At 50.2% G+C, this 16,004-nt stretch overlaps 1 protein-coding gene and 1 long non-coding RNA gene across 3 annotated transcripts; one reads left to right on the top strand and one right to left on the bottom strand.

Moving 5' to 3' along the window:
* Positions 1 to 273: 273 nt before the first annotated feature.
* On the top strand, positions 274 to 11,697 carry EEF1G (eukaryotic translation elongation factor 1 gamma). Of its 2 annotated transcripts, none has more exon segments than NM_001101703.1 (10): positions 274 to 295; positions 1,386 to 1,544; positions 2,198 to 2,261; positions 2,417 to 2,559; positions 3,099 to 3,242; positions 7,298 to 7,427; positions 7,773 to 7,977; positions 10,844 to 11,016; positions 11,105 to 11,229; positions 11,461 to 11,695. In NM_001101703.1, coding segments are annotated over 10 exon segments (1,314 nt in total). In that variant the 5' UTR covers positions 274 to 283; the 3' UTR covers positions 11,620 to 11,695.
* Positions 9,194 to 10,844, bottom strand: LOC127487456 (uncharacterized). The gene is made up of 2 exons (XR_007914280.2): positions 10,722 to 10,844; positions 9,194 to 9,636 (listed from the first exon to the last, which is right to left on the bottom strand). It is a non-coding gene; the product is annotated as an uncharacterized lncRNA (long non-coding RNA).
* Positions 11,698 to 16,004: the final 4,307 nt, after the last annotated feature.

A 16,004-nucleotide genomic window follows, 5' to 3' on the forward strand; every position in this document is an offset into this window, starting at 1 on the left:
CTCCCCCCCCCCGCCTTCTACCTCCACCTCGGGGCTCTGATTGGTCGGTTGCAGCAGAAGGGCCGGCCAGTCACAAGCCCAGCGCGCCGGCTGCGCGGCCCCTCAGGCCCCACCCCCTCCAACGCGGCTGGATACCGAACTGTCGTGCGTGTGCCTTCTATGCCGTCCTCGCTTTCCGGCTGCTGTTTCTCCACGGCTCTCCCCTTACCCCCTCCCTTTTCTCCCTGGCGGCTTACTTTGCGGCAGCGCTGAGAGCCCAACCCCCTTTCTCTGCGGAATCACCATGGCGGCCGGGGTAAGTTTGCCGGGTCTAGTGAGCCGGGTCACCTTATCCGCCGCCATCCTCTGTCTGAGTAGGGCCAGTCGGCGCCGGAGGCGTTCTGGAGCTGAGTGGGGGACCGATCCGGAGTTTACAGACCGTACTGTAGGAGAACGGAGGTCCTAGGGCCCGGAAGGGAACTGAGGCTGGGGCTCTCCGAGGCCAGAGGTGGAAGAGTCTGGGGTAGAGGAGCAATGAGATGCTGGATCTGGGCCGTCTGGAGCCTGACAGGGGGTTCAGCTTCATTGCTTCGTTGAGACGCGGGATCCGGGCAGGTTGGCGGAACTTTCGCGGCCGTTTTGTGGGGCAGCAGCGGGGGCAGAGCGAAGAGGAGGGTCTTTGTGGAGAGGCTCGGCTGGCATGGTTAGGGGTTGCCGCTCAGGGAGGCTTGGGGGAGCGAGGCATCTCTGGACGGTGAGGCCAGACCGGGTGGATGGATCCCTCTGGCCGGGCTCTCCGAGATGGCAGAAGCTGGGAACTCGCTGCGGGACGGGACGGGACGGGAGGGAAGGCGTGCGCGACTCGGCAAGAAAGGCTTTTTAGGGCAAGGAGTCGATTTAGGAAGAGGGCATGCTATTGGTTGTCTCGATGGCTATCCTGAGGGGAACTTGAAACGTCCGGATGTGTGTGCCTTGCAGAGGAGGTTGGTGGCTCTGAGGCAGTGATGAGCTCAGCGGTGGAGTAGGCAGGCACTGGGGAACCGTCAATGAATGAAACGCAGCCCCCGGGAAGGCAGGGGTGTAGGTTTGTAGGCAGACGGAGTCTCAGGGAGGCAGTGCTGGGCTTCTTGGAGATAAATATGAGGGGAAGGAGAATGAGTGCTTCCCGAGATGTCCTTAGGGAAGGTCAGTTTGTCCCCGAGCTTTATTTAGCCGCTGATGCGTAGTTCTGTGCTTGGTGCTTCGGAGGACTCTGATTACATGTGGCAAGCACTAGGGAACCTGGTTTCCCCGAGGGAGTAAAAGTGAGCGGAACCGATTGTGATGGCTGAGGAAAGCCATGCTGGCATATGGCGCGCAGGCTGGGACCCCTCCTCACATTAATCTTTTCCCCTTTTCTTACATAGACCCTGTACACATACCCTGAAAACTGGAGGGCCTTTAAGGCCCTCATCGCTGCTCAGTACAGCGGGGCTCAGGTCCGCGTGCTCTCCGCACCCCCCCACTTCCACTTCGGCCAGACCAACCGAACCCCTGAATTTCTCCGCAAATTCCCTGCTGGCAAGGTGAGTAAGGAAGTGGTGAGGGGCTTTTGGACCTGGGACCCTTAGGAGCCCTGATTCCGTCACTCTGGGGATGGGCCTTATCTTTAAAAGACAGCTTCTCATGTTATTTTCTTTCACATTTCAGTGGTTAAGAACACTTTCTTAGATAATTGTAGTTGTGAAAAATAATAGCTCCTCAGTGACTTTATAAAACTGACAGGCATGCTTTATATTTCTGAGAAAGAGAATGAGTTTTGGCCAACTATTTCAGTGTGAGTATATAGATTATATATTGTGAGCAAGGTTTTTAATCCAAGGGGCTTACAGAGATAGGGAAATTACTTCACTAAGAGTGGAGGGATCAGGTGTATATGCGTAGGCCAGATACAGTGAGTGATACAGCAAACATGTATAACTTCGTTTCTAGCCCCTTCGTATTTGAAGACTTCTATACAAATACCTTATAATAACCAAATATTTTGGGTTTCTTAGTTTAGACATGGCAAATTCAGATTACAGGGGATACCAAGTTATCAAAGTCTGTTTGTTAGACGGTATTAAGAGTTTGGATTACAAGAATTGTCAGCCTTATGTAGACAGTTTTGTCCAAAGCAGTTCAGTTCCTGGGATTCGCTAATGAAATGTACTTTATGTTTTCACTGTTTTGCCCCCAGGTTCCAGCATTTGAAGGTGATGATGGATTCTGTGTGTTTGAGAGCAACGCCATTGCCTACTATGGTAATTTACAGGCACTTATGGGAATGGGAGGGTGTGGAGGTGAGGGTGTAGGAGAGGATGCGGGTGAGCTGGAGTGGACAAGGAAGAATTCTTGGGAACCTAGACTTATGTTGGCATGATCCCAAAGTTCTGCTCTTTGTGTTCTGCCTCTGCAGTGAGCAATGAGGAGCTGCGGGGAAGTACTCCAGAGGCAGCCGCCCAGGTGGTGCAGTGGGTGAGCTTTGCCGATAGTGACATAGTGCCCCCAGCCAGCACTTGGGTGTTCCCCACCTTGGGCATCATGCATCACAACAAGCAGGTGAGCCTCGGAACTTGGGGAGAAGCAGGAGCAGGGTTGGCATCAGCTTCTGCATGCTGGGGAGTAAGAAATACAATAGGCTGAGAAAGCAAAGTACCACAGATGTGTGGGCAATGAGGAAACGTAGGCTTTGGAGTATACATGTGGGACAGTGGGTGCTGTCTGGCTTTTTTTTTTTTTTTTTTTTTTTTGTCAGTGGAAGTGTTATCTGTCATAAGAGATCAGAGGAGAGATTTCTGTTGTAGGAAGTTTACCAAGTTGTAGAAGAGTTAAACCAGATGACGTCCAAGATTCCATCTACTTATCCAAAGATAAATGAGTACCATCATTACTGTGGAAATGAAGCCAGACTGCCATAAAGAAATTTAACCATGGAGAGCTTTGTGATTTGGAATCATCTTAGAATCTGACTCCATTGAAAGAGGGCTGGTCTGGGTGAGCCAGACTCAATTCAGTGAAGCAGCTTTTTTTAGTTCTGTGGAGGGTTGAGGGAAGGGAATTGCTTCCCACTGAGAAGTTTGATGATTTCAAATCAATAGGCCACTGAGAATGCAAAGGAAGAGGTGAAGCGGATTCTGGGGCTGCTGGATGCTCACTTGAAGACGAGGACTTTCCTGGTGGGCGAGCGAGTGACACTGGCTGACATCACAGTTGTCTGCACCCTTTTGTGGCTCTATAAACAGGTGAAGTATGTAAAGTACTGGTTTGGAGTAGGTGGGCACTCAAAGTAATGGACCTTCCAGGTTACCCTGAATTCTGTATTTTGCCAAGGGCTTGCCTACAGGGGAGTCTGAGATAGCAGTTAGTCTGAGGAATCCTTGTTGGACTCCCAGAATATCCCAAGTAGTATCAAGTTTGTTTGTGTTTGTTTTTGTTTTGTTTTTATTTGCTTGAAAGGCAGAGTGACAGAGAGAACTCTTTCATCCTCTGGTTCACTTCTCAAAAGGGTGCAACATCCAGGGCTGGGCCGGACTGAAGCAAGGAACCAGAAACCCCATCTGGGCCTCGCATATGGTGGTGGGAACCCAAGTAGTTGGGCAGTCTTTTTGCTGCCTTCCCAGGTGTGTTGGGAAGCTGGAACTAGAATAGGAACTAGCAGCTTAACCCACTGTGCCACAATGCTAGCCTCTTGTTTTAAGACTTTTTTTTTTTTAAAGAGTGTTTTTGTTTATCTTCATTTGACAGAGATATTGCATCTAGTGGCTTACTCCCCAAATACCTGCAACAGACTGAGCTGGGCCAGGCTGAAACCAACAGCCTGGAACTCAGTCTGGATCTTTGAAGTGGATGTCAGGGGCTTAGTTACTTAGTCCATCATCTGCTTCCCAGGTGTGCGTTAACAGGAAGCTGGAATCAGGAAGAGATCTGGTGGGGCACAGCAGGTTACACCTTGGCCTGAAGTGCTGGCATCCCATATGGGCGCCAGTTCTAGTCCTGGCTGCTCCTCTTCCTATCTAGCTCTCTGCTGTGGCCTGGGAAAGCAGTAGAAGATGACCCAAGTCCTTGGGCCCCTGCACCCATGTGGAAGACCCTGAAGAAGCTCCTGGCTCCTGGCTTCGGATCAGCATAGCTCTGACTGTTGCAACCAACTGGGGAGTGAACCAGTGGATGGAAGACCTCTCTCTGTTAACTCTGACTTTCAAATAAATAAATAGACCTTTAAAAAAAAAAGTCGCCGGCGCCGTGGCTCAATAGGCTAATCCTCCGCCTTGTGGCGCCGGCACACCGGGTACTAGTCCCAGTCGGGGTGCCGGATTCTGTCCCAGTTGCCCCCCTTCCAGGCCAGCTCTCTGCTGTGGCCCGGGAGTGCAGTGGAGGATGGCCCAAGCCAGGAAGAGATCTGGGACTTGATCCCAGCTACACTGATAATGGGATTCAGGCATCCCAAGCAGCATCTTTAATTAACTGCTGCTCCAAATGCCCACTCCAGGACTGAGTACCCTGACTCTGCTTTTCTGTTTCCTGAGAAATTGGGTCATGTTCTTTTGCCCTTAGTTTTTGTGTAGCTGCTTAATGTTCAGTGACTTCTATATTTCTTGAAGCCTGGTTTTGCTTGGTTGTGAAGATAGCAGTAAGGGAATAGCGTTAGTATCAAGGTCTTTTGGAGGTAGATTTAGATTCAAGTCCATTATTTACTAATAGAGGTAGAGGGATGTGGGTGTCATGTGTTCCTTTAGTCCCATGTATTTTCCGTTCTGGGATGTGTTAAATCAGGGTAGTAATAATCACTTTGTAAGTTACTGTATCAAAGGAGAATGATGTTGCAGCTCTTGGGCCCATGCTGTTCCAGAGTAGTAATGTGATAATAGCAAAGGAAAAAACACCCTGTGCTAAGGGCCTCACAGGAATTATCTCAGTGAGTCTACACCTGTTGTATGGGTGCAATGAAATGTAACCTGCCTGCGGTTTCACAGCTCATGTAAGTGGTACAGCAGAGTCTGAGTCCACATATGGCAGAACCAGCATTTCTGAAAGCTATATTTTGTGATGCAACCACAGTTTTCCCTTCTGATTTTGGCATAGTGAAAAATACATCTGTGAGGTCTTCATGAATGAAGTTTAATTTAAAGGACTGTTAATTCTTTTTTTTTTTTTTTGGACAAGCAGAGTGGACAGTGAGAGAGAGAGGCAGAGAGAAAGGTCTTCCTTTTTGCCGTTGGTTCACCCTCCAATGGCCGCCTCGGCTGGCGCGCTGCGGCCGGCGCACCACACTGATCCGATGGCAGGAGCCAGGTACTTCTCCTGGTCTCCCATGGGGTGCAGGGCCCAAGCACTTGGGCCATCCTCCACTGCACTCCCGGGCCACAGCAGAGAGCTGGGCTGGAAGAGGGGCAACCGGGACAGAATCCGGCGCCCCGACTGGGACTAAAACCCGGTGTGCCGGCGCTGCAAGGCGGAGGATTAGCCTAGTGAGCCGTGGTGCCGGCCCAGGACTGTTAATTCTAAACCAGTTATACTTTTTTTTGCTGTCGAATTTTCACTTTTCTGAAATTTGACAATAGTATGTTATGTGAATTATATTGTGTACTCAGTATAGATAATAGATACTTATGGTTTTTTATCATTGTGTTTGACAAGGTAAGTATTCATACATAGCCAATTTTTTTTTTTAAAGATTTATTTATTTGAAAAACAAGAGAGAGGTAGAGACAGGTCTTTCATCCGCTGGTTCCCTCTCGCAATGGCTGGAGCTGTGTGGATCTGAAGCCAGGAGCTTCTTCCAGGTCTCCCACATGGGTGCAGGGGCCTAACGATTTGGGCCATCCCCCACTGCCTTCCCCAGGCCATAGCAGAGAGCTGTATTGGAAGAGGAGCAGCCGGGACAAGAACCAGCGCCCATATGGGATGCTGGTGCTGCAGGCCAGGGTTTTAACCCGCTGTGCCACAGCGCCGGCCAAGATTTATTTATTTATTCATTTATTCATTCATTTATAAATCAAGAGTTACACAGAGAAAGAGAGGTCTTCCATCCACTGGTTCACTCCCCAGTTGGTTGCAACAGCTGGAGCTGTGCCGATCCAAAGCCAGAAGCTAGTAGCTTCCTCTGGGTCTCCCACATGGGTGCAGGGGCCCAAGGACTTGGGCCATCTTCCACTGCTCTCCCAGGCCATGGCAGAGAGCCAGATTGTCAGTGGAGCAGCCGGGACTTGAACTGGCATTATGTACATGTGGGATGCTGGCACTGCAAGTGGTGACTTTACCCGCTACACTACAGTGCCAGCCCCAATAGCCTATTTAAAAAAAAATTATTTATTTATTTGAGAGGCCAAGTTACAGAGGGAGAGACAGAAAGAGGTCTTCCATCCGCTGGTGCACTTCCCAGATGGCTGAAACGGTCAGAGCTGGGCCAATCCGAAGCCAGGAGCTTCCTCTGGGTCTCCCACATGTGTTCAGGGGCTCAAACACTTGGGGCATCTTCCACTGGTTTCCCAGGCCTTTAGCAGAGAGCTGGATCAGAAGAGGAGCAGCTGGGGCTCAAACCAGCATCCATATGGGATGCTGGCTCTACAAGTGGAGGCTTAACCTATGCCACAGCGCTGGCTCCTATAGCCCATTTAGAACTTTTTGTTTGGTTCTATCTTAATTTTTAAAAGTTACCTCTTTATTTTCTTAATTATTTGATAGGAAGAGAGAGACAGATAGATCTTCATCCTGTGGTTCACTCCCTGAATGTCCACAATATCTTGGGCTTGGCCAAGTGAAAGTCTGGAGCTGGGAACTTAATTGGCATTTCCATTGTGCATAGCAGGGACCCAAGTCCTTGGACTGTCCTACTGCCTCCCAGGGCATAAATTAGGAGGAAGACTGGAATTGGGAGCAGAGCTGGGCTTGGAAGCCAGGCATTCCTGTGATAGGGGATGTGCTCGTCCCAAATGAGGTTCCAATGGCTACATCAGATGTCCACCCCCAACTTTTGTTTTTTTTTGACATTTGAAATTTAAAGGATTTAAAACAGTGGACATTAAGTAAGTTTGTAAATCAGCAAGATACTAAATATTATTTCTACCAAATGGATTCTTGATACATAGAGGATGGGCCCAAGTATCCATTAAGTTGGACTGCGCTGTGAAAAAAGGTGAAAGAGAGAAAGGCTGTAGGGAGCTGCTGTCTGGGGCTGTAGAGGAAGGTGTGGCCTGGGGTCTTGGGGAGAGAGAGGCCCTGGTCTCCTGAGCTCTGGTTGGAGATTGTCCAAGGCTTTCTGTTCTCTGACTTTGTTTCTACCCTTACCTCCTGGCAGGTCTTGGAACCTTCTTTCCGTCAGGCTTTTCCGAATACCAACCGCTGGTTCCTCACCTGCATTAATCAGCCCCAGTTTCGGGCTGTCTTGGGGGAGGTGAAACTGTGTGAGAAGATGGCCCAGTTTGATGGTAAGTCTGAGGAGGTGGAGCAACACGCGGCCAGAGTCCACTGCTTGATTTCTTGTCTAGCCTTTGGGTTATGGGCACCTGTAGCATGTAGGGTATCATGCACAGTAGCTGATATTTTGTCAAGTTTGTCCATGTACCCACTCAGTTGCATTAGCACGTCGAATTGTGATATAGCATGTCTTTGTGGCTGAGGGTTGTGTCTTTGCTCAGGGACATTGAGTAAACTGGTGGCAGGCAGTTTCCTTGTCCCTTCCATCAGCTGTCCCTTAGTTCCCTGTGCTGCCTGTTTTTGGAGGACTATGGGAAGAGATAAGGTGATCACTTTTCTTTTTTCCTGTGTACCAGCTAAAAAGTTTGCAGAGAGCCAGCCTAAAAAGGACACTCCACGGAAAGAGAAAGGCTCACGGGAGGAGAAGCAGAAGCCCCAGGCTGAGCGGAAAGAGGAGAAAAAGGCAGCTGCCCCAGCTCCTGAGGAAGAGATGGACGAATGCGAGCAGGCACTGGCTGCTGAGCCCAAGGCAAAGGACCCCTTTGCCCACCTGCCCAAAAGGTAAGGACATTGGCGAGAAGCCTGTTCTCGCCTCTGTAGTCTCCATTCATCGCTGCTGCTGCCAGAATTTTTATTTGTAAATAGAGCAACTCTCTGACCTTATGCTGAACTATTGAGCACATTCCGGAAGTCAAAAGCAAGTCCTGAATACATCTGATACTTGGGAAGATTGCAACTCCCCTTTTAGTGGAGAGAAGCGGGGACAGTTCAGTGTGGAGGTCAACCAATCGTGAGCTGCTTGTTAAGAGCATCTGAGACCCCAGAATCCCGGGCAGTGAGAGGCGCAGGGAGGAGGAGGTGCAGAGGGACTTGCTGAGGTGTGGGCGTCAGAGCAGGATCCTTTGGTTTCTCCCTGCCCACCCGGTTTTGATGAATCAGGTGGTAATGAAAGTTGCTCATTAAGAGAAGGGGTGGTGATCATGGCTAAAATTGGAGGGGTTGTGTCTCCAAGGAACTTCTTCATCTGCATCCTCTATTCAGTAAATGTAGGGAGTCTTAGGAAAAAGAATGTGGAGAAAGGGATATTTTTGGTGTGAAGGTGGAGGGCATCGTGTGCTTGCCCAGTTGTCTGCCCTAAGCCATTTTACTGGGAATTAGGGCCAATGGGAGAAACATCTTCCCTGGTCACTTCTAAGCTTTTCAGCCCAATCAGTCTGCTGTTCCCAAAGCCTCCAGTCTGCATGGTCTGTTTAGGGTTCACGTGTGGCACCACTGCCCCCTGCATTTTCCAGTCCTTCCGGTCTGAGGTGGAGCATGGAGGGGCACCATGTTGTTGGCACAGTAGCTGTGTGTCAGATTGTAGATGACAAGCATCACGCTAATGGGCAGCAGCAAGTTAGAGGGGGCTGAGAGGTGTTACTTCGAGGTACTTTCTGTGCAAGACCAAAAAACTAATTACTAAGATTGCATATGCTGTTACACAAACATTGCTAATTATTAGAGAGTTTCATATGTAATAGGTTTCTCCTTTGGTAAGAAAATAGATCAAGCGGTAAACTTGAAATCTTCAATAGACTTATGCTTTTGCGTGTTCACTCTTACCTGTTGCAGTGTAGTGATGCTCTCCCCTGGGAGTTTTGGTGTCACAAAGGTGGTACCCTTGAAGATGAAGACTGTCTTTTTTTTTTTTTTTTTTTTTTTTTTAAGATTTATTTATTTTTGAGCCCAGGCACATTAGCAGGGAGCTGGATTAGAAGTGGAGCAGTCAGTACTCATGGGATGCCAGCATCATAGGAGTGGCTTTACCCACTATGCCACAATGCACTCCCTAAAGACCTATTTATTTATTTATTTGAAAATTAGAGTTTTTGAGAGGAGGGATCCATCTTCAGCCACTGATTCACTCCCCAAATGGCTGCAACGGCAGGGGCTGGGTTAGGCTGAAGACAAGAACTTCATCCAGGTCTCCCACTTGGTTAGCAGGGGCCCAAACATTTGGGCCATCCTCTGCTGCTTTGCCTAGGCCATTAGCAGGGAGCTCTGTTAGAAGTGGAACCGCTGGAACTCGAACTGGTACTCACATGGGATGCCAGCATTGCATGGGTCAGCTTTACCTGCTATGCCACAATGTCAGCCCCAGAGACTTCTATCCAGAGTTTAGTTCTATTTTTTTTTTTTCAATATGATTCAGCTAAACTCATTTGAGGAGCCTGTGGTTACCTGAAAAAAAAAAAAAAATTTGATCCATGAATAATAAAGTTGAAACAGTTCAGGGGTATGAGAAAATCCCCAGTCTAACTTTTGGGGTGGTTGAGGTTTCTCAAAGCTCCTCAGATCAGGTCTCTGGGACCTGGGATCCTAGGGTTAGAGGACAGTTTCTGCTTTGCTGCAGTGTAGCTGGGACAAGTCTGTAAAGAGGGGAGAATAGGGGTAAAGGGCTGTTGGTGATGTCCATGCTGATAATTGAACCTATTAAATATCTACCGTTCAGGGTTCAGTAGGTTCATGGCACATTTCGTGTAGTAGAGGACTGTTTAGCCATTAAAATGTTGGCAAAGAGTTGTTTGAAAATTATGTTACAGAAATGTATTTTTAAGGTTTTTGTATTATTATAATTGTACGTATTCATGGAGTACAGTGTGATAATCCACTTATGATATGTGGTGAGCAAATCAATCTAGTTAGCATTTCCAGTAAAGAATTCATAATAGCATGTCACAGTATTAGCAAAAAGGAAGGCACAAAACTGCATATGTCATGCTTGTATCTGGTCAGAGGAAAATGTAAAAATTGAATTATCCTGTTTACTGGCATTAAAGTCAGCATATATATTTGAAATTGGAAAGAAAAAGTAGAACTTCTAGTGATGCTGGCACTCTTGGCTCAGTGTGCCAGACTTCCTCCAAGATAAGCTGAACCTGAAGGTTCTCAGCATGCGAACTTGTTTGGGGGCAGAGCGGGACTGAAGGGCGTGGGTATAGATTTTAGGTGGAGGCCCTCTGCTTGCATTCCTGTTGCAGCTTGTGTAACCTGAAGAGGTCTGGGGAAGACTTGGGTGCGTCAGTGACTGAATGTGGCTCATGGAAAACTGCCCAGGGAGGGGCTGGACAGGGAGGAAAGGGAGCCCTTACGCTTTGTCTCCACCTGGGGGCAGCAGTTAGCCATGTCCTTACTGGAGCAGGTCTCACTGGGTCCCCCACTCGGTTCCACCCTCCACGTGCTTAGCATGCTTAGGCAGGGAAGTGTCCTAGGCTCCCGTTCACACCCCTCTGCTTGGCTCTCTTCCCTCATAAGGTTATACATACCTGCTGGGCCAGCAACCGCTTCCTTTGAACCAGTAACAGTGAAGTGAGAACACCCTTAGCTTCTAGCAGGCAATGCTCTTGTCTCCGTAGGACCTTAGTGACTGCCTCGTGTTTCCTTTCAGTACCTTTGTGTTGGATGAGTTTAAGCGCAAGTACTCCAATGAGGACACTCTCTCTGTGGCGCTGCCATATTTTTGGGAGCACTTTGACAAGGATGGCTGGTCTCTGTGGTATGCTGAGTACCGTTTCCCTGAGGAGCTCACGCAGACTTTCATGAGTTGCAACCTCATCACTGGTGAGAAGAAGTGCAGTGGGAAGGGGAAGGAGGACAGGGTGTGAGCGATGCGATTCTAAAGGCGGAGTGTTCTCCTCTGTCACTTCAGGAATGTTCCAGCGGTTGGATAAGCTGAGGAAGAATGCCTTTGCCAGTGTCATCCTCTTTGGAACCAACAATAGCAGCTCCATTTCTGGAATCTGGGTCTTCCGAGGCCAAGAGCTTGCCTTTCCGGTGAGGAGCGTGGAGGGGAGGAGCCTCTTGAAGGTGGGGCAAGGATTTGGGAAGCAGAATACTTTATTCCTGGGCCATGTGGCGCTCAGGAGAGTTTAGGAATGTGTATGGGAAGGAGCTACTCACACTCGCCGTCCTGGCCTGATGACTTGTGTCTAAGATGAAAGTACCACAGGTGTGGGACAGTGTCCCATAGTCTGACCACATGCTTCTTTGGCTTTCTGTCCCCAGCTGAGTCCAGATTGGCAGGTGGACTACGAGTCGTATACGTGGAGGAAACTGGATCCAAGCAGCGAGGAAACCCAGACGCTGGTTCGAGAGTACTTTGCCTGGGAGGGGGCCTTCCAGCATGTGGGCAAAGCCTTCAATCAGGGCAAGGTCTTCAAGTGAATGCCTCTTGCCATCGCCTAGCTGCCTGCACCTGCCCTTCAGGGAGATGGGGGTCATTAAAGGAAACTGAACATTGAACCCTTCCTGTCCTGCCTCCTTTGTGAGTGGTGGCTTCTGCACAGGGGACTAGATGTGTCCAAGCAGGGCGTTTTCTATGTCTGAAGTACCTCCATTTGCCACAGAGAAGTCTTCAGAAGAGCGGAAGTGGAGGACTGTCCTCCTCTGGGTTTGTTGCTCTGCCTTCTACAGTGGTGACTGTCTTGTAGCTGAGAAAGATGGGAAGCACGTGGAGTGGGTAGCAATGTGGGGCTTTGGGTTGTTGTTAAATTTATTATTTGAAAGGCAGAGTTACAGAGCAAGATCTTCATCTGCTGGTTCACTCCCCCAAGTGGCCGCAATGGCCGGGGCTGGCTGAAGCCAGCCGTCAGGAACTTCATCTGGGTCTCCCACGTGCATGGCATGTGCCCAAGTACTTGGGCCATCCTCTTCTGCTTTCCTAGGAGCATTAACATGGAGCTGGATCAGAAGTAGAGCAACCAGAACATGAATCGGTGCTCATGGGATGCTGGTGTCCCAGGGGGCTTAATCCTCTGTGCCTTAACATGGGACTCTGTAACTACCTGATTCTTAGGGATCGGATTCCAGTTCCTCCTCAGTGGAGAGAGGGAATCCCTGCTAATAATGCCAAGGGTTGTATGTAACTAAGGGGACCTTGCCATTACAGTCAGCCCTAGCTCTGCAGGGGATTGATTCCAGGATGGGATCCCAGAATTCACTAACGATAGCGTCCCTTACATGAAGGGTGTATTTCCATACAACCTATATACTTAAAGTCATCTCTGAATTACTAATGTGACCTAATCCAGTGCACATGCTACGTTTTATAATGTATTCTAATCACTTCTTGGCCTTTTGGCTAAGATTGAGTGTGTATATTCTATAAAACGACGTGTTCAGTGTAGGGGCCATTTTTGATCTATAGTTGGTTATGGCTGTAGATGCACAATGTGGGAGTTTGGAAAGTGGACTGCTCTTGGAGGGTGGTGGCCATATCCAAGAGTCATAGTTTAAATGCCTCAAGCACTGTAGGGAGACCAGGCGCAAACCAATCAGCAGACCTTGGCCTGTTGGCCCTAATGGTGTCTATCAGCTCCCATATCTCTGCTTTCTAACAAGGAAGTAGGGGTTCAGCGATTGTGCTGCCTGCCTGCCTGTGGTCACACCTGACTGGTAGAGGCAAGGTTTTGAACCTAGAAGGTAACGGTGAGCCAGCCCTGCTACCGCCTAGAACACGAGGTGCTTGTGATTGTCTAACGCCCTGCTCGGACCAGTGGTTCCCATTTCTAACTCTGAGCTGATTTGATGCCCTATTCAGATTCTTGCTCTCATGGTCTTTTTCTGAAGAGCAACGAAAATCTCCCTATCCTAACAGTTCAAGTGACATTGGAAATCTTAGTTGGATCCATGTGAAGCAGAGGCAATCATGACTGCTCTCTGGGTTTGGGAAGATGTTGACTTTACCAGGTCCGGATAAGGGCTGGGAGCTTGGGAAGGAATAGGCTGTAATCTGGCTGGCATTTGACCTGTAGCTGGGGTTCTGTGAGTGAGTGGGCAGAGGAGAGCTGGGGCTTGCAATCCAGACAGGTGGGGATAGGTTGGTTCTTGCTCAGGCTCTGCTCCCTGGCACCTCAGCTTGTGTTGGATCCAAACTTGATACTTGTCTTGCTTCTGACATTCTGGACTCCTCATAACGCTAGCATCTGGAAGTGCTAGATGCTGGCTTGGGGTGTGCCCCTTAGCTAGTTGCTGGGGCCTCACCAAACCTGTCAGACTCCTCCCAAATTCGTTCCCACCACACTCCCTTCTTTGCTTGTGCAATCTTTGCTACCTTCATGAAATGCCCTTAATCTTCCAGTAGCTGAAGATTTAGGCAGGAGGGGCCAAATTGGCAAAGTGGGTTTAGGTTTGAAGGGAAGGCCTAAGAAGGCCAACTGTTAAGGTGGGGTTTACTGGGTGGGCCATTGCTTAGGCAGTAGCAGGCCTGGAGACCCACGTGGGACTGGGTGGGTCTGCCTGGGGAGGGGCCAGGGACCCCCACCTCCTAGTCTCTAAGCCTGCAGGAAGAATGACTCATCTGCACATCCTGCCTTCTGTGCCTCTGGCCCTGGTGGTTTTGGTGCAGAGCGAGGGTGGCCAGGTTGTTGGATGAGGCCAGACCTGTACTTGGGGGAGGGCCAGTACCCATAAACTGGAGTGGATGGGGTTATGGCTTCATGAAGCCTGGGTTATTGGCCACTAGAGGGGTGGGGGGGGGGTAGGAGGGCCTCTGCCTTGCCATGGTGGGCGGGGAAGAGGTTAACAGCTGTGGCAGATGGGGGGCAGGAAAGAAGGGAAGCACATCTGGAGTTTGTTCTGTCCCCGCCCTGCCCCGGGGAGGCCTGAGTCACTGTACTGCCAGCTCAGTACGCAGCCCTCATCCTGCTGGGGCCCCGCGCTGCAGCCTGGCTTTTCCCTGCCACAGCCAATTGGAGCCTGCATCACTGGACGCCTCCAGTTGCTGGGCAGTTTTCCTTGTGTGCCAGGGACGCTTGTGCCACCGGAGCACTACCCAGAGCTGGTGTCCTCATGCCACAGGGAGGCTGGGGTTCAAGGCAGGGAAGAGAGGGGGTTGTTGGCTGAGAAGGGTGTGATCTCGGAAAATGGGTCGATTGAGAGGAGTCTTCTACACTTGCAGGCAAACCCTCAGAGCGTTCACAGAGGAGGGCTGAAAGAAGTAGGAAGGGTCTGGGGCCCGGAGCTTATTGACTTCAATAAAATTCAGAGCCTAGAGTGTGAATGGGAAGGGCTGAGACTTGCTGCAGTAGATGCTGGTTATAGGCAGCTATTTATTTTAGCTTTGTTGGCACTTCTGCTTAAGTCACCTATTAAGAAGTTGAAAGCCTTTAAAGTTCTTCCAAGAAAGACCTGGAATTGTCTTCATGTCCTGCTTTGAGCTGGAGCTGGACAGCTGCTGTTCTCCCCGGGTCAGCCCCATCCCACCAGCTGCCCACATGCCCCAAATGTGCCACTTCCCCTTTTAAAGGTGGGGGGAGGGTCTAGAATGTTGGAGGGAGAGGAGTGAAGTGCTTTGGAGGCTCCACCCCATCATTTCTGAAATTAATACTGCAGTTTTCATAGCAACTGGCACTGTGTTTGCAGAACCCAGAACTTTCCCTGTGCACACGTCAGATGGAGTTTTCTGGGTGACTGTAGTTTTCTGGGCTCCCTCAGCTAGTGTGGCAACAGGCCTGTAACTCCCCCACGTTGCTGTAGTCCTCTGTGTACTTGCAGTTCTGGGGTCCCCACCCTGTTCTCTTCTTCCCCCATAAAGCTGTGGAGCTAAAATATTGGCGCTCCTGAAAGGTTAGAGAAACTGTGCCACCTGCCCTTGTCTGTTTGCTCTGATCAGTCTGGCGTGGCTCCCGGAGCAGGCCGTCGTCTTACTCCAGTGGAATTGCTGGGATGTCCCAGTGCCCCAGCACCCAAGCAAGGGCTGGGTGGAGTGGGGCATCATGGGCTTGCTGGAGACCAGCACTTGAATCCCTTGAGTCTCAGCAGAGGGCGAATACCTTGGCCAGGTGATACTGGTGTAGTGTGACCTTGGACTTTTTCAGTCCTGCAGCCCCCTTCCCACCCCTTGCCTCCTCCCCACTTTGTTTTCCTGATTTCCTCAGAATTCCAAGGGAGTCTGTTGACTCTACCTTTTTTTACACAATGGGCAGTGTGCAGATCAGGGGCTGGATGGTCAGCCAGTTCAGGGTTATTTCTGATAGGATCTCCCCTGGAATGTGCCTCTACTTCCAGCTGCCCCCACCCCTCTGCAGCAGGAGCAGCTGTCATGTGAGGGCCTCTGCGCTGGCTCAGCCCTTTTGCAATCATCTGGCTGGCTCTGCCGGGATGGGGGTGGATGCGAGGATGGGCAGAGCCAAGGGGTAAATGAGGGGACATGGCAGGGTATGGGGAGCTGCTGAAGCGTGAGGAGAGCTATGGTGCTGAGCGAGAGAGTGAGTGAGCGAGCGTGAGGGAAGAAGCGTTGCCAGGGTCAGGTAGGAGGAGTGGAAGCAGCTGAGCAGGCCAGGGAGTCGCAGTGCGCTCAGGGCCCCCATCACAGGAAGTAGAGATTGGCCGCTTGCGAGGTGAAGGGGAGTTGGTTATAGCGGGCCCTCTGCCAGTCATTTTTCACGATCCACATTGCCCTTGACTCACAGGGAAGCCACAGGGTGCTTTCCGGCCAGTCCTCCTCCATGTGAGACCTGAGTCACTGAGTTGCCAGGGTGTTGGCTGCCCCATGGTGACAGTGCCTCTGCCCTGCCCTGCCCCACCCCACCCACTCCCACTGTTAGGAC

This window comes from Oryctolagus cuniculus, chromosome 1, assembly GCF_964237555.1.
Source record: "Oryctolagus cuniculus chromosome 1, mOryCun1.1, whole genome shotgun sequence".
Taxonomy (NCBI): domain Eukaryota; kingdom Metazoa; phylum Chordata; class Mammalia; order Lagomorpha; family Leporidae; genus Oryctolagus; species Oryctolagus cuniculus.